Raw genomic sequence first — 25,096 nt, forward strand, 5'->3', positions numbered from 1 at the left:
AAAGAAAGAAAGAAAAAAGCCCCGAACTACTTTTGCTTTGATGATACTGATCCATAATACTTTTGTTCTCTTTTAAGTCCATGAACACATGATCCTAAACCCTAGGAACAACAATAGATACATGGCACGAGAACGGGAAACAAATTGACTATAACCTAATTTGTAGCATTAAGGGTTTTGAATAATCCTCTGCGTTTTCTACCCTGATCTTCTTATTGTTTTGTGCTTCCTGTACTCATGGGTGAACCTTCCACCAACATGCTCCGAATGTCCAAGTCTGACGTATGGTGGACACCACCCACATACCACAACTCCCCCTCCCACTTCCAGTTTGTCCTGTAAATAATGTCCAGGCTATCTAGATGATCGGTTGTTTGAAATAAGACTCTTCTTAACCTCTATGTCCAAGCCTAGGATTATTCTATCATGTTCTCTTGACATATTTCATTTAATTAATGCTAGCTATCACCTTTTAATATTCCAGTCTTCTTTATTGACAATATGAGTTGCAGAGCAAAGTCGAAGGGATGACTTGGAGTCTCTTGGTTATGTCCTTATGTACTTCTTAAGAGGAAGGTGATTAGTTTTTACCACTTTATTATTGTTATCGATTACAGCCATCTCCTTTCAGATGATTTAGTAACCGGCATCCTTTGTTCTGGTAGTCTTCCTTGGCAGGGACTGAAAGCAGGAACCAAGAAGCAGAAGTATGAGAAAATTAGTGAGAAAAAAGTTTCTACCTCTATTGAGGCAAGTTGTTTGTAAATGTAAATTATGGAACATCTTTCACACTACAATTGTGCCTAAAAGAATTTAATAATCTTCTAGGCATTATGCCGTGGATATCCATCAGAATTTGCGTCATNCACACTACAATTGTGCCTAAAAGAATTTAATAATTTCTAGGCATTATGCCGTGGATATCCATCAGAATTTGCGTCATATTTCCATTACTGCCGATCACTACGTTTTGATGATAAGCCGGATTATGCTTATCTGAAAAGAATATTTCGTGATCTCTTTATTCGTGAAGGTTTGAGTTAGTTTATTGTTCTTTTTTTTTTTTTTTTTTTCCTTGTTGCTAATTGCACATCGTTAAATTCCTTAGCCTGTTCTTGGTTTTTTTGCTACAGGTTTCCAGTTTGATTACGTGTTTGACTGGACGATTTTGAAGTACCAGCAGTCGCAGCTGGTTACGCCTCCAACCCGTGCCCCAGTTAGTTATATGTGGCTTGCTTTTGTTGTGCTACTGTTTCCTTTTCTTTCAACCAGTAGTACTGAATGTGCTTCTATTTCTATAGGGTGCCGTTGCCGGAACCAGTTCTGGAATCCCTCCTGGCATAGCGAATGCAGATAGACAGACAGGTGCTCTTTTAGTTTTGGTTAATTTTTTTTCCTTTTGTCCCTCAGCTTTCGTTGGCGGTCGTAATCCCGCTGCGATCGACTATTGATTGTTCTTATTCCCTCCTTTGACTTAGGTGGAGAGGAGGCTCAACTAGCTGGGATGTCTTTGCTGGATTCATCTAGGCGGAGGGCATCCGGGCTGGCTATGAATTCTGGAACTTTTGCCAAACAGAAGAGTCCAATTGCCAATGATATTGCAGTTCCAGCTCCTAAGGATGCCGTGGTACGTTTAACAATTAATTTTGGTGTTAATAATTTATATGTAATATGTACATCAATATAGTAGTTCAAGCGCCAGTCCTTTAGTTCCTAATTTGAAAGATCCGAGTTCTCTTGCGATGCAGTTTTCAGGCGCTAATATTGTGGGGCGATCAAGTGGGTCATCAAGACGTGCTGTTGTGTCGAGCAGCCGGGATCCTTACATGGTAAGCGAATCAGATCCACACCGCTCCCAAACGACGGATGCTAGTCCCGGGGCATTGCACAAGAGCATGAGTGCACAGAGAAGACCACCAGTTGGACCAGAGGATCCGAAGAGAAGCGCGTCCGGAAGACACACAGGATATGTAAAGAACTATGACTCTGCTTTGAAGGGAATCGAAGGACTGCAGTTGGAGAATGAGGAGAGGGTACATTATTAAAGCACTTGCATGTACAACAACTTTCTGGTGTGGAACGTTTGAAGCTGTTGAATTTTGGAGGATTTTTTTCTGGCGGTTTGGGAACATATTCTCCACTTATGATTCCTCAGCCTTTTCAATTTAGACAACAAACCCACAAGTGTTTATTTGGGATTTGTCATGTAAATTCACGTTCGAAAGATAATAGTTTGTTTAAAATTTCTTTTCCTCTTGTATTTATTTCGCTTCCGTTATGTCTCTTCTAAATTTAAGGTAATAGTTTGTTAAAAATCTCTTTATTGATAGTTTAATAAGAACATTGGAGTGTTCAAACGCTTAAAATCATCTATAACCTGTGTGATGATAACCCCAAAAAAAAAATTAAAAAGTTGAGACAATTGTTTAAGGAAGGAACCTCTCTAGAAATTGGCGTCTTGGTCATTTTTAACTTGTTGAGTGGTGTGCATGCCTGGCCCTTATCTTTTGTAAAAGAAGCCCCGGTAGAGAGTAAGTCTGAACCCATGTGGAATTTCTAAATCAATTTACACACATAAGTTGAGTGAAAACATTGAATTGGATCTTGGAAGGTGTGGAAAAAAGTACAAAGACTTATGTTTGGGGATGATATTTGGCTAATGAAAGAGGGTGGGATCGCTATGTTACCCGCAGAAAGGTAAAGTCGAGTAGGCTCTTAGTCGATCCCTTTGCGGTTCATCAAATCATGATAGTACAGTAGGACGCTCATCGGTTGACCAAGAATGCTAAATATGGACCAGAAGATCATGTTCCCAACCTGTCATTCAAATCAGACAGAGGAACACAAATTAATACCACAACTACAACAACTTCTAATTGTGTATATTTATAGCTTTCAATAGAATAATTTTCTTATCAATGCCACTCTACATGAGACACCCGAACTCGGATAACGTATCTCTTAGTGTTTATCATTTTCCTCCCAGATCCTAACAACATGTAAAACTACCATCACCGACGTGTATGCCTAGTTGCAATTTGGTATTTCTAGGGAGAGAGTGGCGTACCATAGAGTTTTGGAACACATCTTGTAGGTACTTCGTTATCCAAACCAGCGGAACCTACATCAAGCAAGAAAATAGTTGAGCAAAGGGCAATAGAAGAAAACAGGGGACCAACGAATTCACGTCCAGCAGCACTAGGGGCTATCAGGTGAAATTTCATAACACGATGAAATGAAAATATTGACCTGAAACATAATTCCAATGAACGCCCAAAGCTTGAACATGTGGCAAGGAACAGCAATGCACAGCTGCAAAAAATATTAATAAATAAAAAATTAAGTAGAACACATAATACACACTAAACGTCTAGCAATCTACATCGAGGTAGTCCATAATCGTGAAACTTTTGGGAAACATGACACCTTTCTTTGTGCCAAAAGAGAATGATAAATAAAAAAGACAAGAATATAAGAGTTGAAAACCAAAAAGAATTATCGAGCAGCAAAGTTTTGATGGGACGACCATAGATCATAACATTTAGTGCAGCATTTCGAAGTTTATCGCCTTCATATTCTTTCCTGAACTTAGCGTACAAAAANAACTAAAAGGCTGACCATAGATCATAACATTTAGTGCAGCATTTCGAAGTTTATCGCCTTCATATTCTTTCCTGAACTTAGCGTACAAAAAACTCATCAACAAAGTGATGACTTGAAAAGTCATCACCTAATAGCTTGCAGCAAGATTGAGGCCATAAGTTCAATAATGACAGAAATTTAGTTTTTTCCCTCAAGCTTATTCCAAAGGAATTGACCATTCCAAATCATTCCATCATGGTACAAGTACAAACAAAATTTCCATCATTCTCATAAGCCAAAAATTTAATAAAGCATAATAAAGCTTTTAAGAAAACAAGAAATAAAACACGGAGAAAATGAAATGAATTATCATACCTCATGGAACACCGCAGAAATTAGAAATGCTATTACGACAGCAACTCCCTGCATGTTTTTGTAAGAAAAAAAAAACAGTGTTCAATACAATACCTTCCCATAAAACACTTAATTATTTAATACTAGTTCACGCATGAAATTCTCATTGTCCAGTAATAAGAAATTGACAAATGGCCAAGTCAGATAATGCAGATGACATTAAGTTGATTGTGGCAGGTTGCAATTAGTCTACAATATGTTAAAAAATGAGACGAGAAGAATCTCATGTAGACACCATTAACGGATGTCCCTATAATGAATACCCAACCCAATTCACCAAACCAAAACGTGGTGAACATCTGTAAGCTTATGTGCAGTGTCATTCCTAATCCATCTTCTTTCGGGAAAATGACTCAATGCTAGTCTAGAATATTGTCCGCAATCAATATAATAAAAAGATATAGTCCATTCAATATCGTGTCAACACTATCACATTGGACATACAGATGCCAAATTCCTTGGCCAGATTAATAACTGTAGATGAATTGGTGATTTATTGAAGATGAATTTCGCTGAAGCATCCACCTAACAGAATATTTTGAATGAAGGAAATGAAAGCATCTTTTGGATGCTGAGCTCACTGAGCCTTAATAAATGGTGACAAGACCATCAAGGTGTCTGTTTATTTTTCTTCAGTGTCCCATGTATCATCTCTATCAAAATAATAAATTGCAATAAAATTAGCATAACCATCTCCTTTCATTTGGTAAACACATGTAACCAACTCAGACTCATCATCATAATAGGGGAAGGAGCTCGAAGTATTTATCAATTTCCATGCATTTTTCAGAAAACGGTGAAATCAACATTTGAAGCTCAATATGCTAATTGCTAAATATGTATTAAGGAATGACAATACATGAGGATGACACCACATAATTATCAGAAATACACTTGCAATAGATGTGGTGATAATAAAAAATAGCACAAAGAACAGTGATACATCAAGTACCTTCGGTATCCCATTCCTTAGGCATGGAAAATAGACATGGCGAACCATCCATTTGTGGACAGGCTGTTTACAGAAGACAAATCAGTAGCATAGTTATGATAGAACACAGTTGAGAAAGAAAATCACTTTGAATGAATATGGGCTGAGAAACATACCATGTTCCACATTCTCCAATACTGCAGCCAGGGTGGCATAAGAAAGATAGACACAATCAATACAAACAGTTAAAAATATCTTCCTAGAAAAGGGAAGGGGTGAAAAAAGCATAAGAAATATTTTTTGACTGGACATATATATACAACCTCTTCAACTGTTTTGGCATTCCACCAGTCCTTGTAGAACTCACGATCTCCAAAACAAAGAAGCTCAGCCAATATATTTAACCTATCAGGTGAAACCAAACTTTGTAATTTCAAAGCTCAAACAAGTAACTTCAGCCAAAATGTAATACCTTGTTCAAAATACGTACCAAAGGTGGAAAAGACAGTAGAACATGCAGAGCCAAACATACAAATTTGGCACAGAAAGCTTTAGGATCCTCTCTGTTGCATACAAAAGGTTACCCTTTAAAGGGTGTTGAGAATTTCGGACAATGGGATTTATGTACTGCAAGATCAATAAATAGAAATACATAAAAGATCCATTTTGTGCAGCTTAAGATAAGACAGAGCTGGGGTATTATTAAGAATTAGGAGTAGGCAACGTACCTGTTCAATAATGAAACCCATAACCCCTGTGAATATTATTAGTTTAATAAACTGTCGAACTACCCAACCCTTTCGTATGTGTGTTGTTCGTGGGTAGCTTGGCTGTAAGATCAATGCAAAAAGTCAGTCAACAGGTATAAATCCAATACCACAATGGGTAAATAAAAATATTGATAAGCAAGCTACATGATGAATAAGCAATTGTCTACACATGCTAAGTGGCAGCTGATTCATGAACCTAACAAAATCTGCAATACATTTCCTTAGTGACAAAATACCTGATAACATAATGTTGGAGCAAGCATAAAGTAGACCAAACTCTTGAAGCTAACATTGTGAGGGTAGTAGTTTGAATCCAGGGAACTAGGCAATACATCTCCCTAAAGAAAAAGCTTGATGACATTAGAACAGACAGATAACAAACCATCGTGCATCATGCAGAAATAATTATAACCTCAAACTGAATACATATTTCTGACCCTAGCAAAGAATGAGCAGGATAAAATTTATAAGTAGAACTTCAAACAAACTTGGAAAATCCAGTAAACTCAGACAATGATGTTCAAGAATATCTTTCTGAACGAGAAAAGATAACAATATTCACAACAATAATAATCAAACAAACACTGTTATTTAAAACTAATAATTTATTAAGAACTCTAAACAACTCATTGGATATTGTTTTCCTGCAAAAAAAAAAAAACTTCGTTCAAGGACCTATGTGTGAAGGGAAATCAGATTGTTACCTGATTAACTGATCTGGAAATCTTTCTCATGTCATGATTTGTATGGGCATATGAAACCAATTTCAACCAGGTAATTGATGCAAAGGCCATCAAAGTTACACCAGATAAAACAGCAGAGTCAAACCTGCCCATTTTGAAGTCATAAAATCAAATTGTACACTTCGCGACTTAGCCTTCAAATTTCTATCATGTACTTTCAGTTAAGATCATAGAATCTAGTATCATTCCCATATATAAACAGTAGATTACATACTCCAGAATATCTAGAGAGCAGAGGAGACTTGAATGGAATACTATGAATACAAATACAATTCTAGAGATTAAGAAATAATAGTGTCCAACATAGAAGGCTCCTACGAAATTTAATGCTAACGCGCCCTTCCTAATTATATAAAAGATAGTGAAATTTTAATATAAAGCAGGAGCAGGTTTTTTCATCTTCATGCATAGTTCAAAGCTAGAACGTGTAGCTAAATGATAGGCTTTCTCAATTTTCTCATCAAGCAATTTGAACCTGTTTTAAAACAAACTATTCTGATTCAGCGGATAATAAGAAATTATCTTAACATCATTCTTATTCAGCGGATAATCCTCCTAGTGAATTACCAAATGTGCCAAGTAAACCATAACTGACCTGAGAATCATAAGTACTGGATACAGAATTGTAGCAGTTGTAATGATAATATGTAGGAAAACAATAACCTGCATTTACAATTTCAGCCAGTAAGCATCTAACTGTCAAATATAAGGTCAGAATCCATCCAAACAAACAATTATCCTAAAAAAGTAAAGGAAAGAAAAGAAAAGGAGCATTTCCCATAGAGTTAACCAAGAAAACGTACAGGCTCAGATATATATTTCTGTAAAGCCAACTTCTCAACAAGAAAAGCTGAAAGGGGGAATACAGGGAGAGAAAGGCTGCACGAGCAAGGCATTGCCTAACGTCAGATAATAATTTGAAATACATACACTAATAGCTTGTGTATNAGAGGAAGGCATTGCCTAAAGTCAGATAATAATTTGAAATACATACACTAATAGCTTGTGTATCTTAGTTTAGTAGCAAAAGAAACAATAGAGAATTTACCAACACATTAGAAGTGGCCAGTCTCGCAAGGATCTTGAACTAAACCAAAAACCAGTTTGAATTAACAAGCCATACTGCAGAAAGTAACGGAAAAGAGAAATTACATTAAACCTAAGAGATGTAACTCTTCCAGAATTGACTAAATGAAAAACAACGGAAGAAAATGTAAGGAATGACAACGAGCGAATTTCACTTCCTCTACATTGTTGTGAGTCAAGGTTACAAGAGCAGAGTAAAGAGGAGGCACACCTTCATAAGATTCTCAATGATTAGTCTGCTGTTTACCGCAACAAGCACAACTATACAGAGGTTGAACAGACCTGCGTGGCTCTGCCATTTAAGGTAATAAAATGGTCAGCATTATATATTCATCAACCATCAGATCTGATATAAGAACTTAGGCCAGAAATAACACGGCATGTTGACCACAGTTCCTGAGAGTATGGTGTACTCATAACAATTCATGATAACTTGAACAAATTATTCCACCACATAAAAATTCCTTCGACCAGCAGTCGGCCTAAGCACGATTTCACTTGGAAACGGATAATCAACTTTGGATAGCTGTTAAATAATTCCAGCAATACTGCTTAAGCCTACTTCTGATAGACTAACAGGAAGAACGGATATACATGCGATGTAATGGTGAGTTCAATTATATAGAAGCTAAAATAAACCAAGAATTTGCACCTACCTGTCGGAATATCGCATCAGAGCTTAGAGGACTTTCCGTTACTCGCTTATGAGCCGGCGCAGAAGGCCGATAAGCAAAAATCACAGAGGAAACATCAAACTTGGCGTTGCCTCGACTCTCGGCCTTGTCACCAGGATCCTTCGCCGTTTCCGTTAGATTCGGATTTTGAGCCGCGTAATTTCGATCTATATCCTCCTCACATCTCTTGGCAGCCGATAAACCATTAGCACCTGCATGATCTGAAGGCGAAGAATCCGTTCCACGAACGTTTGGTCTCAAATTTGTCTCGGACTCCACTCCAGCGGTGGTAGCACCGGGTCTCCTACGGAGGAAACGGCTGGCATCCAAGTCGCTTAAAGNAAGGCGAAGAATCCGTTCCACGAACGTTTGGTCTCAAATTTGTCTCGGACTCCACTCCAGCGGTGGTAGCACCCGGTCTCCTACGGAGGAAACGGCTGGCATCCAAGTCGCTTAAAGAGCTTTCCGAGGGGGTTGTACTCTCAAGCATGTCGGCGATCGCCATCAAAGAAGCGAGCAGAGCAAGAATAGACGAAATAAGCGAGAAATTCTGAAAAGATAAGGCACAACAGAGAGCTGGATGAAAGAGACGAAGAGAGATTACAAAACGAATCAAGCGCGCATAAACAATCGACAGAGAAAGAGTTGGAGAGAGAGAGAGAGAGAGAGAGAGAGAGAGAGAGAGAGAGTACATAGTCGGTGAAGTCGACGTTAGGAGGCGGTGAAGATGTGAAGGGCGTGGGAAGAGGAATCCCCGAGGAAGTTCGAAAATAGGAGGAAGGAGAAGAATAGAGAGAATTTCACATTCCAAAGAGAGCAATTAAGAGGCAAATGGCGGGTTAAAATCGAACAGACAAATGTCCAAAACTTCCAGATGCCAGACTTCACAAATTCGCAACGTCGTCTCACTCTCTTTCATTTCTGGTAAAGATGGGTGATTTTCAAACCGTTTATTTTTATTCTTTTATTTATTCTTTTATTTATTCTTTTATTTATTCTTTTATTTATTACAAAATATAATTCACCCTCACATATTTATCATATAATATACTCATCAATTAAATAACACAAACTATACTAAAATCTCATTAATAAAAAAAAATATTATTATTTACATTTTCAATTTTCTCCATCAAACCTATAATCATTATCCTTCTGACCTATAATAAATAAATTTTAATAAATTATATTATATTCTCTCATATAGTTGCAGATTTCTTACTAACTCAATTTAAATTGGTTCGAGCTCATATAGAAAATATGGATAGAAAAATTATATATAAAGTTTAGACAAATTGTTATTATTATTTTCAAAAATAACAATAAATAATAAAATTAATACATTAATTATTGTTTCTCTTAATAAAATTGACGTGACTTATTTAATGAGCTTAAACTTTCTCTTTCTTATTTATTGCAAAGCTTATATATTTATACATTTGCCTAAGTTTGATTTGATTTGTTCTAATATGGTTGGATTTTTTTTTTTTTTTTTTCCTCTCTCTAATTTCCATTTGAATTGATGTCAGCCTACCTATTCAATTACAGTTACAAATAAATAACACCTTTATCCTATATGGGTAACTTTCACACTTTTATACTAAAAATAATAATAATAATAATAAATTCCACACATTTCGTTTTATTATTATTATGGTTTAAGAATATTAATGATGATTTGAATTTGTGAGTTTTTAAAATTAGTAAGATATCTTAACCCATACTTAGTTATGGTAAAATATAAATGCTAAGATTTTAGTTGATTTATCTCCATTATTTAATAATAAAAGAAATTATTCTGTGTTTATGTTTGAACCTATACGCATAAATTATATGTTACAAAATTATTCATATATAATAAATGACTCTAATAAAATATTGTGATTATTTTAAATAATTATGTTTAGGGAAGATTGACCTACTCTATTCCCACACGAATTAAAAATAAATTATTTCGTTTTAGACTGACAAAAGGAAATATATATATATTATATATTAGAACTGATAAGCACTGAATAAAATAAAACGAGTTGATGAAGTCTATTTATTATCTAAAAATAAACAAAAAGATATATCATATTTGAAGTTTTCCTTCAACACTAAGTTCTCCTGGTTTTTTTAGTGCTTTTAAAAATTCGACAAATGGATTTTTATGAGCCTCTAAAATATCNTGATTTGAATTTGTGAGTTTTTAAAATTAGTAAGATATCTTAACCAATACTTAGTTTTGGTAAAATATAAATGCTAAGATTTTAGTTGATTTATCTCCATTATTTAATAATAAAAGAAATTATTCTGTGTTTATGTTTGAACCTATACGCCTAAATTATATGTTACAAAATTATTCATATATAATAAATGACTCTGATTATTTTAAATAATTATGTTTAGGGAAGATTGACCTACTCTATTCCCACACGAATTAAAAATAAATTCTTTGGTTTTAGACTATAGATATGACAAAAGGAAGTATATATATATTTTTATATTAGAACTGATAAGCACTGAATAAAATAAAACGAGTTGATGAAGTCTATTCATTATCTAAAAATAAATAAAAAGATATATCATATTTGACTTTTCCTTCAACACTAAGTTCTCACGGCCTTTTTAGTGCTTTTAAAAATTCGACCAATGAACTTTTATGAGCCTCTAAAATATCTTTTATACTATGACCAATGCCCCACCAATGCCCCAGTTGGTCCTATACATGTGACCTACTATCAGGAAAAGAATTGTAATAGCTAAATGATGGTGTGCAATATCGGTTAACCATAGACCCTCGGTTACTGGATCTAATCCTCTGCGAAAAGTAAGAAATTTCGCATATTTTGACCAGCTTAGTTGGTAGAGCAGAGGATTGAAAATCCTCGTGTCACCCGTTCAAATCTTGTTCTTGGCAAATAAACTATCAAGACCAGAGGAATGAGACCATTAATTCATACTGCTAGCAGGGTAAGATATATAGTTTTATACATGTTCTTCCCCTAATCAGATTTGAATCTACACCTCAAGAAAGGGGAAGGGGGCAGATACTATAATTACTGGAAATTAAGAGCAGAGAGATGGAAGAGATTACTGAATATGTACACTACACATAACAATGTCCAGTAACAAACATACAGAGAAAAGGGAGGAGAAATACCTCTCAGGCCAGGCCGCTCGTGTAATTCTACACATTGTTCTTACATAACAGGAAGAAGATGTTGGAAGGGGTAAATTCAATTCAAGCTACTGTGAGATATGTTCTTATCATGTTTGCTCCAGTGGGATCAGAAACAAGATGTTTCACGAGGCACATTCTTAGGTCATTTGGAGCAATGACGAACATATACAACGCAAAAAGTGCGAGGTCTGCTGAAGACAATGTAGACCCAAGAAATCCCTGCCACATCCTGCAACTTATGAACAATAGTGAGTATACATACATACAAGCTGACGTTCACTTTATCAATGGAGATTATTCTTTTGCTACAAACATTAAGAATCCAGCAAAATCATCCATATATCTGATCTCTTGCACAAGTACATGTTAAGGAATTCAAACCCACCCCACCTCACAAAATAAAATAAAATAATAATAAGCAACACCTCTCAGTACTAAATGACTGATGAATCTAAAAGTTTAAGTTGATGGGTTATAATAAATTGAACTATATGAATAGTTTAATACTTTCCCTCCGTTGTGAGCTTGAAAATTTGTAGAAAACTCAACAAGTTGAATTAATATTAATGGAGGAGAAAATAACATTACAGGAGTTAAAATTTAATTACTACAACTACATTTCAAGCAGTTTAAGGTTTCCAGAACATGATAATAGGCCTTCAAAGAAATTGCATCATATGGCTTTTTTGTTGGGAATGTGGGCAGAGTTCGTGTCATGTTAGAAGTGAGGAGGATCTTGGATATATAAAAGCAAATTTTCTATTTTCGTGAAACCTTAGAATAGCCTTTTAGATATGATTAAAAATAAAACTAAATGGACTTGACTTAGAGCTGTTGTAGAAGAAAAAGGGGAGCTTCATTGCCTTAGTAAACTTGACAATATAATTGCACTAATAGAAGCTCTTCATCTCAATGTCAGCCGCTCGTCTAAACATAATTCATCCAGTAAAACATTCTGGCTTTCCGTTAGAATAAGGTTAAGTCTACAAAATAATATAAATGTACATGCAACCTCCATATTGAGTAACTACTACTTTCTTAATTTGGCTCTACATTGATTTCTTTATGTATAGCATCCTACAATCTAAAGTACCAGGCTATTACTGTCAAAGCACCAAAGTTTCAGACTACATAAGCAAATAAGAGGAAATTGATCGTACCAATCTGGCAATTGGAAGAAAGTCCGGAAAAATGTACGAATGCCCTCAATGTCCAGTTGAACAATCAGTGCAAGCCCAAACAGAAAAAATGCTCTCTGGCGCTTCCTTTCTTGTGGCCAAAGCGTGTTCCAAGCTGAATAACAGATAAATCAATAAACATTGAAAAATACTTGCAAGATAGTGGACAGAGGAAAATAGTCTCCTTGAAAAAGCTCTAAACACAAAAACTGGCTCACCCTGCATTGAGATATTCCCATAGCTTCTTCCGCTAGCAAGACCATCCTTCAGCTGTCCTTGCTTCAAAACTTTTGCAATAACAGAAGCATATTTTGGAGCTTCAGACAGAGATCTAACAACTGAATAACCTGCTTGATGATAACGAAGAGTATAAGACTTCTTAGATTGATAATTCAACAACATAGATGTTCAGCTCGCTTTTTGAATACCTGTGGCTGGATGCACCATGCTGGCAGCTGCACCAAATGCGAGGTTTTTCTGCTCTGTGTTTGGCAAGGAACCACCAACTGGAATATAAGACCATTCCTACATGGAAGATTATGTCCTTTTCACTCTTTTACTGGTTTAATAAGAACTGTCAAGAATAACCAGATGTACAATGATTTGAAATGCAAGAGAACTGATAGCATATATGATAAGCAACAAAATATTGGAATTTAATGAAAGAGGAAAGTTTCATGCCATGCATAATTCTGAGGAAATCAGATTTGTAAACAACTGATTACGTCACAAAGTAATGACCTTTAACCCATCCATCAATAGGTGTGGAAATTTACCAAGTCCTAGTTGGTCCACTAAAAAGCAGAACAAATAAAGTGTATAACTACACTACACCAATTCGATGTCCGACAAATGACCTCAAGTAATGCAAAGGCATCGTTCATGTTAATGATATGTGAACATGCACCAATAAGAATAAAATACACAAAGCCACAAGAAAAGGGTGAAATCCACAGCTTTCAGATAAGAAAGTACTGATAAGGAAGGTTGAGAATGAAACCTCAATTTCCTCTGCATCTTCTATCTTATTTGGAAAGGTGTTCGTTTCATATCTACTTCACATAACAATACCTCCTAGTCGACTGATCACTAAATGGAAGAAAGAAAGCAGGAGAAAAACAGACATACACACGAACAACCATCTCATGTACTCTTCTGAAAGAGATGTAAGGATGTATTGAACAAATGGTAACATGGTAAGTAGTAACTCGCTATAAAGGCAATAAACATCATTCGCAAAGAGTACCTCCTCATATGTTTTCACAATTCGGATCCCCATAGTCTTTAATCTTGACATAAGTTTTTTCTTTAAGAGATCAAATGGCATAGCTTCTTTTGAAGCTAAGCAAGTTTCCTGCAAATTTTAAATTTCCAAGTGAATTCATACATGATTATGAGAAAAATAAAGTATGAAGATAAACTAATAACAATGGCACAGACCTCGAAGAATACTTTTGTCGGAGACATGGGCATGGCGTACAGAAATGTAGGATATTGTGCTTCTAAAGATGAGTTGTCTTGTTTTGCGTGGTTCCTGTAGTCCATAAAAACCATAAGACGTGGATCGTAAGGATTGTTTTCCACCTGAAATGGTCAAAAAGATGGACGTGAATGGTTATCAACACAGAACAAAATTCCGTGTAAGAACAGAACATTATTTTGTTAAGGAAATAACTCCGGAGAGCAATATCGAGAATTACAAACGAAGGTTTCGTAAACTTGATATTAATATGAATTTCNAGGATTGTTTTCCACCTGAAATGGTCAAAAAGATGGACGTGAATGGTTATCAACACAATTCCGTGTAAGAACAGAACATTATTTTGTTAAGGAAATAACTCCGGAGAGCAATATCGAGAATTACAAACGAAGGTTTCGTAAACTTGATATTAATATGAATTTCCAAGAGTTCAAACTCACAAATTCTTACTTTGATACAAAGTTAAATTACCAATAAACTTAAAAGTTTAAACTAATAAGTTATAATATATGTAATATTGTATATATTCTTAAAGATGCTCGCAGTAACAAACTATCCAAGAGTTTCCATACGGTATTTCAATGATGATTTGCAAACTCAGTGGTGACTATCATATAGTAATCCATTTCAACAACTTTCTAAGATCTTATATAAGTCGTCTGTAGGAAGAAAAGAAAGAAGAAAAAACAGAGGAATTCTCCTTCCTACCTCAACCTCCACACCGTAAGCTGTTTGGACAGACACCTTTGGCCCACCAACCTCATACTGCAGCAATTTACCTGAAGCTGCTCCTGATGCAACTGTTGCGAGTCTACAATACAAATTTAAATATTTGAAGAAAGAACAAATAGTTAATATAAGCGACCTAAAATACTTCACATTGAGGCTAACAGTGTGTAAATAAGAGAATCCATTTNCAAATAGTTAATATAAGCGACCTAAAATGCTTCACATTGAGGCTAACAGTGTGTAAATAAGAGAATCCATTTTACCTGCACGGGACAAAAATATCATGTTCACAGGCTACAAGGCTATGGCCAGTGGTAGTTTCAATAATGCTGTCCACTCTGGAGTTGAGATATGAAACACCTGACTTGGTACACCTATATGAATTGATACATTATATAAAATTCAAATGTATAAATTAGTCGTTGTACAAAAAATCACTTTGTCCTACTTTTTAAGCAGCTCCTCGTGGAGCAAATGCCTGCTAACACGTCCATATGCACGGCCAATAAGAACAGGATCCTTGTCATCAAGATATATGACCGTATCCGGCCATACATGCTCTATACACCCTTCAAGCCCAAGATCTGTAAGGTTGAAAAATAGAGTTTAGATGAAAGTGGAGGTTGGACTCAACAGACGGCATAACCTCAATACGTTAGGAAACAATAGTATACTGTGTCATTTCCTTCTTAGGATATTAGTTTTAAATATGACTATTCAAAATCTACTTCAACTTATCAACATAAGTTTTTCAGCTTGATTTAATACTATATTAGAAGAGTATAATAACTTAGAAACTTTTAGGATGGATTTAATGATCTATTTAAGAACGAAAAGGAGAAATATATTCTATAGCATGATGGGATGAATTTTGGATGTAATTTCTTCTTAGTTATTATGAGCATAGTTTAAAACTGAACTAAGACGAGGGCAGTCTGAAATGTTGCTGAAACATTGGGTAGGATGCATCAACATACCATTGAATTCATCTTCCCACACGCCATAGTTATTTGTAAAAGGTAGATCTGGACCAATGAGTCCAACTTTTAATCCCAAAGCAGCCGATTCCGCAGCCAGAGCAAGACCAGCAGGACCACAACCAATGACCACCAAGTCCAATACGTCATTTCCAATTGATATTGGCGGTAGCTGCAACAATAATAAAAGGGNAACCACCAAGTCCAATACGTCGTTTCCAATTGATATTGGCGGTAGCTGCAACAATAATAAAAGGGGTTTAACATATACTCAAAATTGAAACGCCTGTTAGAATGATAATCATTTACCAGAATCACGATCACACGAAGATAATGGAAAAGAAGATACAATTGAACCATTTTTTTCAACAAAAAAAACTAAGTCTATTTAAAGTAAATGGAGGAACATGTGATGTGCTTCCAGAAAACCAGAAATTCATTTATAATTGACAATAAGCTTCAAATCCAAACAATATCAATCCAATCCTCAAATTTATACAATAGAATAAAGAAAAATAAGGGGAGGAAAAAGAAACTTAAACATTAGTCACAAGTAGTAGCTCAATGCAGGAAAACGGAGAGTATCAAGGCGTATTACCATGTGCCATAGAGACATTAATTCCATTGAACCTACCGCCTCAGATATAAGTACATAATTTAATCGAGCCATAGAGGCCAAAAGATATAATATTAAGTCCTTCAAACTCCCATATGCTTAAGCTTTGAAATCAGGGTGGATTTAGTCAATTAATTTATGCAAGATTGCAGGGAGTATAGACTTTTAAGAGCGCAAGCATATTAAATTATAGTGGCACCAATCCCAATAACAAGTATAAAAAAGTTCAGATGAATTTGAGCATTTAATTAATTTTTTTTTGACAAACTACAAAGTTAATATCTACATCAACGCTATGGTGACGAAAATAGTAAAAAAGTCAGCGATGAAAAAGTAAGAAGAATGGGTAGAGATAGNACTAAGTCTATTTAAAGTAAATGGAGGAACATGTGATGTGCTTCCAGAAAACCAGAAATTCATTTATAATTGACAATAAGCTTCAAATCCAAACAATATCAATCCAATCCTCAAATTNCTAAGTCTATTTAAAGTAAATGGAGGAACATGTGATGTGCTTCCAGAAATCCAGAAATTCATTTATAATTGACAATAAGCTTCAAATCCAAACAATATCAATTCAATCCTCAAATTTATACAATAGAATAAAGAAAAATAAAGGGGAAGAAAAAGAAACTTAAACATTAGTCACAAGTAGTAGCCCAAAGCAGGAAAACGGAGAGTATCAAGGCGTATTACCATGTGCCATAGAGACATTAATTCCATTGAACCTACCGCCTCAGATATAAGTACATAATTTAATCGAGCCATAGAGGCCAAAAGATATAATATTAAGTCCTTCAAACTCCCATATGCTTAAGCTTTGAAATCAGGGTGGATTTAGTCAATTAATTTATGCAAGATTGCAGGGAGTATAGACTTTTAAGAGCGCAAGCATATTAAATTATAGTGGCACCAATCCCAATAACAAGTATAAAAAAGTTCAGATGAATTTGAGCATTTAATTAATTTTTTTTTGACAAACTACAAAGTTAATATCTACATCAACGCTATGGTGACGAAAATAGTAAAAAAGTCAGCGATGAAAAAGTAAGAAGAATGGGTAGAGATAGCCGAACCACGTCTGCGAGCTTGGACTGCATCTCCATCGTCTTGTTCTGCTGCATTTGAACAAACAGAAGCTCAGAGCCACCGCCCTTAATGTAATCTTCATCGTCTGCAAATCCTTCTCTGACTGCAGTGCAACTCTCACTTCCGGCACCGGCCATAACAAGCATCGAACGCCGACGCAAACTGAACTGACGGCTTTCTTTTCTACAAAACAACCGGAATCTTCTTGTTCCCGTTGAAGCTAAGCTAGGGCTATTAGAAGCTGCCATTGCTGCAAAATTCCGAGCAGCGAGTCCCATACACTCCATTGTTGAGTTTTCTTATCGCGGTTTCTTGAAGAAGCAAGCATCTACGCCATTAATAGAGCTCCGATTGCTTGAGAAGAGAGAAGAATCAAAGGCAAAACAGTAATGGGATTGAAGAGAATGAGATTGCGATTTCCGTTGCCTCGCTCGTTCTCGAACTCTTGTCTACTTCGCTCAACCTCCAATGTTGTAACTCGTGGGATAGGGAGGGAAATTAAATGGTGGTGTTTTATTCGCTGACTTGCAAACGGCCATCCGCCAATGACACGTGGTGGCACATTATTGGTTCAAAGTCCCTCCAAGAACGTACCTTATCCATGTAAAACGATTCGTTTTGCTGAGGCATGATTAATTAAAATAATAAACCCATAGGGGCAGCCGGGCAGGGCAGCCTTTTGGCTTTGGCCACTCTCGACTGGCGGTGTTAGCGAACACGACTCTCCACAATGGTATGATATTGTCACTCTGAGTATAAGCCCTCATGGCTTTGCTTTGAGCTTCCTCAAGAGGCCTCATGTCAGTGGAGAGAGTATTCTTTGTTTATAAATCATGATCATTCCCTAAATTAGACAATGTGGGACTTTCATCATACAATAGCCGGAAGGTTTGGAATGTGACTGCCTACAGGCTACCACTCAAATACAGACACCGTTAGATTCAATGAAATACCAAATTTAACCTTTATTGAATGGTATCTTTTTCGGCTATTTATCTTTCTCTATTATTTATTTAGAAAGAATTGCAATTATTTTTCTGGGATTTTAATCATTTTATAAAAAACAATTATTGATTTTAAATTTTAATTAATAAAACCGATAAAATTTAAGAGACAGAAATTGATATTTACCCTAATTCTTACGTAATTGATGCTGTATTTATTTATGTTTAATGCTCTATTATAATTAATAAAAATTATGGTTGCTACTAACTACGGCAATACCCACACTAACATAATTGATAATAATAAATACTTCAAAATAATAATTATAATAAAACCAATTACCACATTTCAAATAATAAATAATAAAATAATTTGTGGTGTTAATTATTTTTATTTGTAATAATCAAAATTAATAATAAATAAATAAGACTAAAGGTTAAATTCGGAATTTGGCAAGAACAAAATTATCATCCAAACCCCAAAGTCAATGGTCAAGTCATCGCATGCCAAGAACGACGGCGACCCAATTGAATTACAGAATTGAAAATGAAAAGTAAACTCAAAAAGAAAGGAAAAATAGAACCAAATGGTGGTGTTTCCAAGGCAATGACATCAGTGGCGGTTGCCATTAACGGAGTTCGCGGCGGCAAAGGCGGTGGCGGAAGCCGCCGCGCCGTCAGATGGGCTGTGGAGAATCTGTTGCCGACCGCCGATCGGTTCATATTGGTTCATGTTATGCCCAAAATCACCTCCATCCCCACCCCAAGTAAGTGCCTAAAAATTTCCTGTCTCAAACACCGTAAGCCGATCCCTCAATTTCTTGATGTTTGAGTTTGTGGTGTTTGTTTTACAGTGGGGGATCTTGTGGCGGTCTCGGAGCTTGACGCTGATGTAGTAGCGCTTTATGTTCATGATGTGAAACAGAAGTATGAACAAATTTTTGTTCCTTTCAAGAAGATGTGTAGAAGAGAGAAGGTGATTTCAAGCTGTTTTTTAAAAAATTTAGCCCTAAATTCATGGTGAATTGAAATGGGTATTTGTTTTGCAGTTTCTTCTACTGGTTGAAACTTTGATTCTGGAGGATGATAATCCTGCCACTGCACTTGTGAGATATGCATCTGAATCTGGGATTAAACACTTGGTTTTGGGTTCTTGTTTTAGGACTTGCATAGCGAGGTATTTGGCTATATGAATGTATGTTGTGCTGATATTTGTGTCATTTTTACTGTTCTTCCAAAGATCTTGGAGTAGAAATTCAAATTCATTCGTAGAAATATGCATAGACAGTGGAAGTTTATATGATGTTTTGAACTCATTTCACTTTATTTGATTCATAAGATAATAACTTACATGCGAGATCTCATGTTGGTTGGAGAGCGGAACGAAGCATTTGTTATAAGGGTGTATAAACCTCTCCCTAACATACGTGTTTTAAAAACCATGAGGTTGATGACGATACGTAACGGGTTAAAGTGGACAATATCTGCTAGCGGTGTGCTTGGGCTGTTATAAATGGTATTAGAGCCAGACACTGGGCAGTGTGCTAGCGAGGATGTTGGGCTCCTAAGGGGGTGGATTGTAAGATCCCACGTTGGTTGGAGAGGAGAACGAAGCATTCCTTATAAGGGTGTGAAAACCTCTCCCTAACAGATATGTTTCAAAACTGTGCGGTTGACGACAATACGTAATGGGTTAAAGCGGACAATATCTGCTAGCGGTGTGCTCAGGCTGTTACAAATAGTATTAGAGTCAGACACTGGGCAGTGTGCCAGCAAGGATGCTGGACCCCTAAGAGGGTGGATTGAGAGATCCCATGTTGGTTGGACAGGAGAATGAAACATTCCTTATAAGGGTGTGGAAACCTCTCCCTAACATATATGTTTTAAAGCTGTGCGGCTGACGATGATACGTAACGGGTTAAAGCGGACAATGTCTGTTAGCGGTGTGCTTGGACTATTACAAATGGTATCGGAGTTAGACACCGAGCGGTGTGCCAGAGAGGATGCTAGGCCCCAGGGGTAGATTGTGAGATCTCACATTGGTTGGAGAGGGGAACGAAGCATTCCTTTTAAGGGTGTAGAAACCTCTCCCTAACAAATGCATTTTAAAACCGTGAGATTGACGGCGATATGTAACGGGTTAAAGTGGACAATATCTGCTAGCGGTGTGCTTGGGCTGTTACAAATGGTATCAGAGCCAAAAACCGGGCGGTGGGCCAGCGAGGATGTTGGGCCGTTGGATTGTGAGATCCCATGTTGGTTGGAGAGGTGAACGAAACATTCTTTTAAAGGGTATGGAAACCTCTCCCTAACAGACAGTGTTCTAAAACTGTGAGGCTGACAACGATACGTAACGGGTTAAAGCGGACAATATCTACTAGCGATGTGCTTGGGTTACATTACATGACTCGGAATGTGTCGTTGTCGAAGACGGTTTTATACTGATTTCAGTATTTTGATGCTAACTTTTGGTATAATTATTGGTAGGAGGCTGAAAGGGGATTCAGTACCCTCTGCTATTATGAGAGCTGCTTCTAGGTGTTTTGATATCTATGTTATATATAGGAGAAGAGTCATCACACGAACGGCTACTACTGCTCCATCTAGTGGTAATTAGCTGAAAACACTGTTCTCTTGTCAGTAGTTTTAACACTAGATGATGTATGTAATTGTTCTTCGTAGAAACCGACTCGAGGCAGTGGATGCTCGGTGATACCGATTACTATAGGGGTTCGAGTACAGTTAGCGAAAGATCATTTGGAACGCTGTCTTCTTCTTCCATGTCGAATGTTCATCGAAGGGGCGATAGCCTCGAAGTTAATTCTACCGAGCAATTGAACTCTTTGAGTACTCTAACTGAGGAGGTTTTTGTTTTTTGTTTTTGTGTTTTGAGCTTTGCTGCTATCTCGATCGAATTTCGTCGCCATTTCGAGGTGATGCTAGGGTGAGTTCTTAAATAAAAGCTCCTGAATTGTAGGAAGATATGCAGGCTGAAGTTGAATCGCTGCAGCTAGAATTGGAGAGTACTGTTTCCTTGTACAAACAAGCTTGTGAAGAACTTGTTCATGCTCAGAAGAAGGTGAGAGCTTGATCATTATATCGGTTTTGGCATAACGTTGTCAAGGCATGCTCAGTACTGCTTTACTCGAGCTTTTTTCCCGTGGATACACTGTTTGGTAGGGAAAGTGGCTAGTAAATTCTTTGAATAAGGCCTAGAATCACTCGGGCGCTTTCAATTTTCTGACTAAGGCCTATAATCACTTGGGAGCTTTAAATTCTCTGACTAAGACCTAGAATCATTCAAGGGCTTTAAATTCTCCGACTAAGACCTAGAATCATTTAGGGGGCTTTAAATTCTTTGACTGAGGCCTAGAATCACTAGGGGCTTTAAACTCTCTGACTAAGGCCTAGAATCACTCGGGGGCTTTACATTCTCTGGCTAAGGCCTAGAATCACTCGGGGGCTTTTAAGTTCTCTGACTAAGGCCACTAAGGCCTAGAATCACTCAGGGGCTTTAAATTCTTTGACTAAGGCTTAGAATCATTCGGGGCTTTAAATTCTCTAACTAAGGCCTAGAATCACTCGGGGGCTTTAAATTCTCTGACTAAGGTCTAGAATCATTCAGGGGACTGAGGCCTAGAATCACTCGAGGGCTTTAAATTCTCTGACTAAGGCCTAGAATCACTTAGGGGCATTAAATTCTTTGACTAACACCTAGAATCATTCGGGGGCTTTAAATTCTTTGACTAAGGCTTAGAATCACTCGGGGGCTTTGTTCCCGAAACGCCCTTCCACCTCCTGTTGTCTTCACAGAAATTGAAAGAAATAATGTAAGTGCCTATTTGTGCTTGGCTTTGCAGGTTCAGTCACTTACATCCGAATGCCTTGAAGAATCAAGAAAAGTGAACGCTGCTTTGGAAAGGGAACAAGCTTTGAGGAAAGTGGCTGCTGAAGAGAAAGCAAAGCACTTGGAAGCCATTAAGGAGCTTGAGGAGGCAAAGGACTCGCTAGCTAAAGAAGCTTATGAGAGGCAGCTGGCTGAGCTTAATGCCTTAAAGGAGTCCTTGGAGAAGAAGAAAATTGTTGATACTCTTCTGACTAATGATAGGAGGTACAGAAGGTATACTACAGCCGAAATAGAAGCTGCAACGAATTTCTTCGATGAAGTTAACGTGATTGGTGAGGGCGGATATGGGAAAGTCTACGTATGCAGTCTCGATCATACCCCGGTAGCCATTAAGGTCTTTCGACACGACATATTCGAGAACAAGGACGAGTTTCTGAAAGAGGTATCATTTTTCTAACTCTTCATGGTTTTTATCCAATTGATGATCCTCATTGTATCAGCTGAAATTATCTCTGCAGGTTGAAATTCTGAGCCAGATACGTCATCCACACGTGGTTTTACTGCTCGGAGCTTGCCCCGAGCGAGGTTGCTTAATTTACGAATACATGGAAAATGGAAGCTTAGATGATCATATCTTGCTCCGGAATGGAAAACCTCCCCTCCCGTGGTCTATTAGATTTAGAATAGTTTTTCAAGTAGCGTCTGGGCTTGCCTTCTTACACAATTCAAAGCCAGAGCCTATTATTCATAGAGATCTCAAACCGGGTAATATCTTACTTGATAGAAACTTTGTAAGCAAAATCTCGGATGTTGGAATGGCTAAGATCATCGGCGATATCGTGCCTGACAATGTGACGGAGTATCGAAACACCATTCTTGCTGGGACTCTGCATTACATGGATCCTGAATATCAGAGAACTGGCACACTCCGACCGAAGTCGGATACGTATGCGCTCGGAGTAACAATTCTGCAGTTGTTGACCGGGCGGCAGCCACACGGTCTTCTTCTGGCTGTCGAGAACTCCATCGCAAGCACCTCGCTTGCAGATATTCTAGATAAGTCGATTACTGACTGGCCTGTAGCTGAAGCTGAGGAGCTAGCTGGACTGGCACTAAAGTGCTTGAAGCTTAGATGCAGGGATAGGCCAGATCTTGAAACGGAAGTTCTTCCAGTCCTTAAAAGGCTTGTTGATTTTGCTGATACGTTTCAGAAAGGTGCTGCCAATCCCCCAAGCCACTACTTCTGCCCAATCCTCCAGGTGAGTTTAAGACACACACAGACACCATCAGTTCTTCATAAGCAGCTTAAGCATGAACTTCATATTCTTCTGTGTGTGTTGTATTTGTTTGAAACACAGGAAGTAATGGAGGATCCTTATATAGCCGCCGACGGATTTACTTACGAGTTCGAAGCCATTAAAGCGTGGCTCGAGAAATACGACGTATCGCCCGTGACGAAGCTTAAGCTCCAGCATTCTATGTTTATTCCTAACTATACTCTGCGTTCTGCCATACAAGAGTGGAGGTCAAGACTGACATTTTCTTCTTCCTAAATTTCAAACTTTGGTTTAGTTCCATATTTGTATAGTTACGGTAAAATCTCATGAATCAATGAATGAATGTTTAGGATTGAATTTCGTGTTCTTGAGCTTGTTTAGTTAGCTTATATATAATTTCTTATTTTCCTTTTTAATTTTATTTTGTAAGCCATATAATTTATTAAATTATTAAATATTAAATAGCTTAAATCCCTCCACTCGAAAATTTGCCTTACTCCAAGAGATGATGTTGATATGTCTTTAGAACCGCTTCCTAATACGATCTTAGACATCACTCGAAAATGAATATCTACTTAATTTGATCATTTATTGTATTCAAAGTCGTAATCTTCAAAATAAAAGACAATTTAAGTAGTTTAGAACGGACTAAATATATAAATATATAACTTGTTCGTAGATCAAACATGACTTGGTTAAAACATGTTTTATTAACTAAGAAGTCAAGAGTTCAAATCTTCATTAAATTGCACACGTTCTATTAACCCTAAACTTTAAGAAGTATAACAACTTTAACGTTGTAATAAGTTATCGCTAAATGTTAAAATTAAGAAGTTTATTACAAATTAACAAAAATTAAAAGAATGGTAAAAATTATATTACTAATTAAAACTGATATAACCTAACAAGCCGACAAGTATTTTCATGGGATAAGGATCACATAAATATTTGCCACATTTAACAAAGCATAAGAAAGTCAAGAATTAGCAATTTAAGCAATCGTCTAGTTTTAGCATTCCTTAGAACTCAAGTTGTGAAGTAACAATGTGGGAACTACATGACTGTTATCTTTAGGCTTAACAAAATCATCACACCGTCGTCTATGTGCATGTTTTAAAAAGGATCTCTCACACATTCATACAAACTTACCTCACGCCTCTATAATGCACTCATAAATATTCTTAGGTTCCAATGATGTTGAAGGAGAACTTAGAAAGCAGCTGCGGAAGGCTCGATATGACTGGCCCGTATGTCTACAAGATCAAAGGATTCACACGTAGTTGACTAGTGCACCTTACTATAATTCAACAATTAAGAGTGCTTAAAAAAATTGATGACCCAAATAAATCGAATAATTCAACCCAATGCATACAATTTAGATCCGATAATAAGTTCATTAAAAATTTGCTTATGATACAATTATATACCTATTTTTATTTAGTTTGATAACTATTTTCATATGAATTGTTGTCATTTTTCTTAAGGTGTAAATCTAAATTCAAAATCAATGTTCTAAGAATTAACCTTTTATTTTCATTAAAAAAAAAAAAAAAAAAAAAAAAAAAAAAAAAAAAAAAAAAAAAAAAAAAAAAA

The 25,096-nt window shown here is 36.6% G+C and overlaps 5 protein-coding genes across 10 annotated transcripts in view; 2 read left to right on the plus strand and 3 right to left on the minus strand.

Annotated features, from left to right (window-relative positions):
* Positions 1-2,247, plus strand: part of LOC111805866 (casein kinase 1-like protein 1) — a 5,008-nt gene extending 2,761 nt beyond the window's left edge. For both annotated transcript variants that reach the window (XM_023691132.1, XM_023691133.1), the window contains 7 exons: positions 513-576; positions 666-750; positions 907-1,033; positions 1,134-1,216; positions 1,302-1,365; positions 1,479-1,627; positions 1,749-2,247. In XM_023691132.1, coding sequence (XP_023546900.1) covers positions 513-576; positions 666-750; positions 907-1,033; positions 1,134-1,216; positions 1,302-1,365; positions 1,479-1,627; positions 1,749-2,045 — 869 coding nt within the window. In that variant the 3' untranslated portion in view covers positions 2,046-2,247. The remainder of the gene's footprint in view (positions 1-512; positions 577-665; positions 751-906; positions 1,034-1,133; positions 1,217-1,301; positions 1,366-1,478; positions 1,628-1,748) is intronic.
* Positions 2,248-2,308: 61 nt separating this feature from the next.
* LOC111805863 (diacylglycerol O-acyltransferase 1A) lies at positions 2,309-9,051 on the minus strand. 5 transcript variants are annotated; one of them, XM_023691129.1, is made up of 19 exons: positions 8,893-9,051; positions 8,623-8,750; positions 8,183-8,504; positions 7,738-7,818; positions 7,489-7,562; positions 7,244-7,319; positions 7,036-7,103; positions 6,402-6,525; positions 5,934-6,035; positions 5,656-5,757; positions 5,418-5,554; positions 5,251-5,332; positions 5,104-5,124; positions 4,949-5,011; positions 3,958-4,005; positions 3,250-3,312; positions 3,068-3,121; positions 2,688-2,817; positions 2,309-2,537 (listed from the first exon to the last, which is right to left on the minus strand). In XM_023691129.1, the coding sequence occupies exons 2-18, from the start codon at positions 8,703-8,705 to the stop codon at positions 2,716-2,718; spliced, it is 1,602 nt and encodes a 533-aa protein (XP_023546897.1). In that variant the 5' UTR covers positions 8,706-8,750; positions 8,893-9,051; the 3' UTR covers positions 2,309-2,537; positions 2,688-2,715. The 5 variants fall into 5 exon arrangements, with proteins under 5 accessions (XP_023546897.1, XP_023546895.1, XP_023546894.1 ...); XM_023691127.1 differs by having other exon boundaries at positions 2,309-2,556; XM_023691126.1 differs by having other exon boundaries at positions 2,309-2,817.
* A 2,212-nt stretch (positions 9,052-11,263) lies between these two features.
* On the minus strand, positions 11,264-17,907 carry LOC111805864 (lycopene epsilon cyclase, chloroplastic-like). The gene is made up of 11 exons (XM_023691131.1): positions 17,423-17,907; positions 15,731-15,902; positions 15,202-15,337; positions 15,017-15,127; positions 14,733-14,835; positions 13,985-14,128; positions 13,791-13,898; positions 12,973-13,069; positions 12,763-12,891; positions 12,527-12,659; positions 11,264-11,595 (listed from the first exon to the last, which is right to left on the minus strand). Exons 1-11 carry the CDS (start codon positions 17,720-17,722, stop codon positions 11,427-11,429), a joined length of 1,602 nt encoding a protein of 533 aa, XP_023546899.1. The 5' UTR covers positions 17,723-17,907; the 3' UTR covers positions 11,264-11,426.
* A 980-nt stretch (positions 17,908-18,887) lies between these two features.
* LOC111805862 (U-box domain-containing protein 34-like) lies at positions 18,888-23,870 on the plus strand. Its single transcript, XM_023691125.1, has 9 exons — positions 18,888-19,146; positions 19,234-19,355; positions 19,429-19,556; positions 20,867-20,988; positions 21,062-21,243; positions 21,357-21,458; positions 22,240-22,668; positions 22,745-23,485; positions 23,585-23,870. The coding sequence occupies exons 1-9, from the start codon at positions 18,927-18,929 to the stop codon at positions 23,777-23,779; spliced, it is 2,241 nt and encodes a 746-aa protein (XP_023546893.1). The 5' UTR covers positions 18,888-18,926; the 3' UTR covers positions 23,780-23,870.
* Positions 23,871-24,465: 595 nt separating this feature from the next.
* LOC111805064 (pre-mRNA cleavage factor Im 25 kDa subunit 1-like) overlaps positions 24,466-25,096 on the minus strand; it is a 4,830-nt gene continuing 4,199 nt past the window's right edge. The window contains exon 7 of the mRNA XM_023689933.1: positions 24,466-24,756. Coding sequence (XP_023545701.1) covers positions 24,685-24,756 — 72 coding nt within the window. The 3' untranslated portion in view covers positions 24,466-24,684. The remainder of the gene's footprint in view (positions 24,757-25,096) is intronic.

This window comes from Cucurbita pepo, chromosome LG11 (genome assembly GCF_002806865.2).
Source record: "Cucurbita pepo subsp. pepo cultivar mu-cu-16 chromosome LG11, ASM280686v2, whole genome shotgun sequence".
NCBI classification, from domain to species: Eukaryota; Viridiplantae; Streptophyta; class Magnoliopsida; order Cucurbitales; family Cucurbitaceae; genus Cucurbita; species Cucurbita pepo.

Bases quoted from the DNA above. Each gene is read 5' to 3' on its own strand.
- LOC111805863 (XM_023691130.1), bottom strand. From the start codon at position 8,705: ATGGCGATCGCCGACATGCTTGAGAGTACAACCCCCTCGGAAAGCTCT. The intron at 5,125-5,250 runs GTTGTATATATA...CCCTGGCTGCAG, and splicing joins ATGCCAAAACAGTTGAAGAG to TATTGGAGAATGTGGAACAT. The intron at 3,122-3,249 runs GTCAATATTTTC...TGCTTGATGTAG, and splicing joins TCATTGGAATTATGTTTCAG to GTTCCGCTGGTTTGGATAAC.
- LOC111805864 (XM_023691131.1), bottom strand. From the start codon at position 17,722: ATGGAGTGTATGGGACTCGCTGCTCGGAATTTTGCAGCAATGGCAGCT. The intron at 15,903-17,422 runs GTTCGGCTATCT...TTATTGTTGCAG, and splicing joins AGTCCAAGCTCGCAGACGTG to CTACCGCCAATATCAATTGG. The intron at 13,899-13,984 runs GTCTGTGCCATT...TAAAATTTGCAG, and splicing joins CGACAAAAGTATTCTTCGAG to GAAACTTGCTTAGCTTCAAA.
- LOC111805862 (XM_023691125.1), top strand. From the start codon at position 18,927: ATGAAAAGTAAACTCAAAAAGAAAGGAAAAATAGAACCAAATGGTGGT. The intron at 21,244-21,356 runs GTTTTTGTTTTT...CCTGAATTGTAG, and splicing joins TGAGTACTCTAACTGAGGAG to GAAGATATGCAGGCTGAAGT. The intron at 22,669-22,744 runs GTATCATTTTTC...TTATCTCTGCAG, and splicing joins AGGACGAGTTTCTGAAAGAG to GTTGAAATTCTGAGCCAGAT.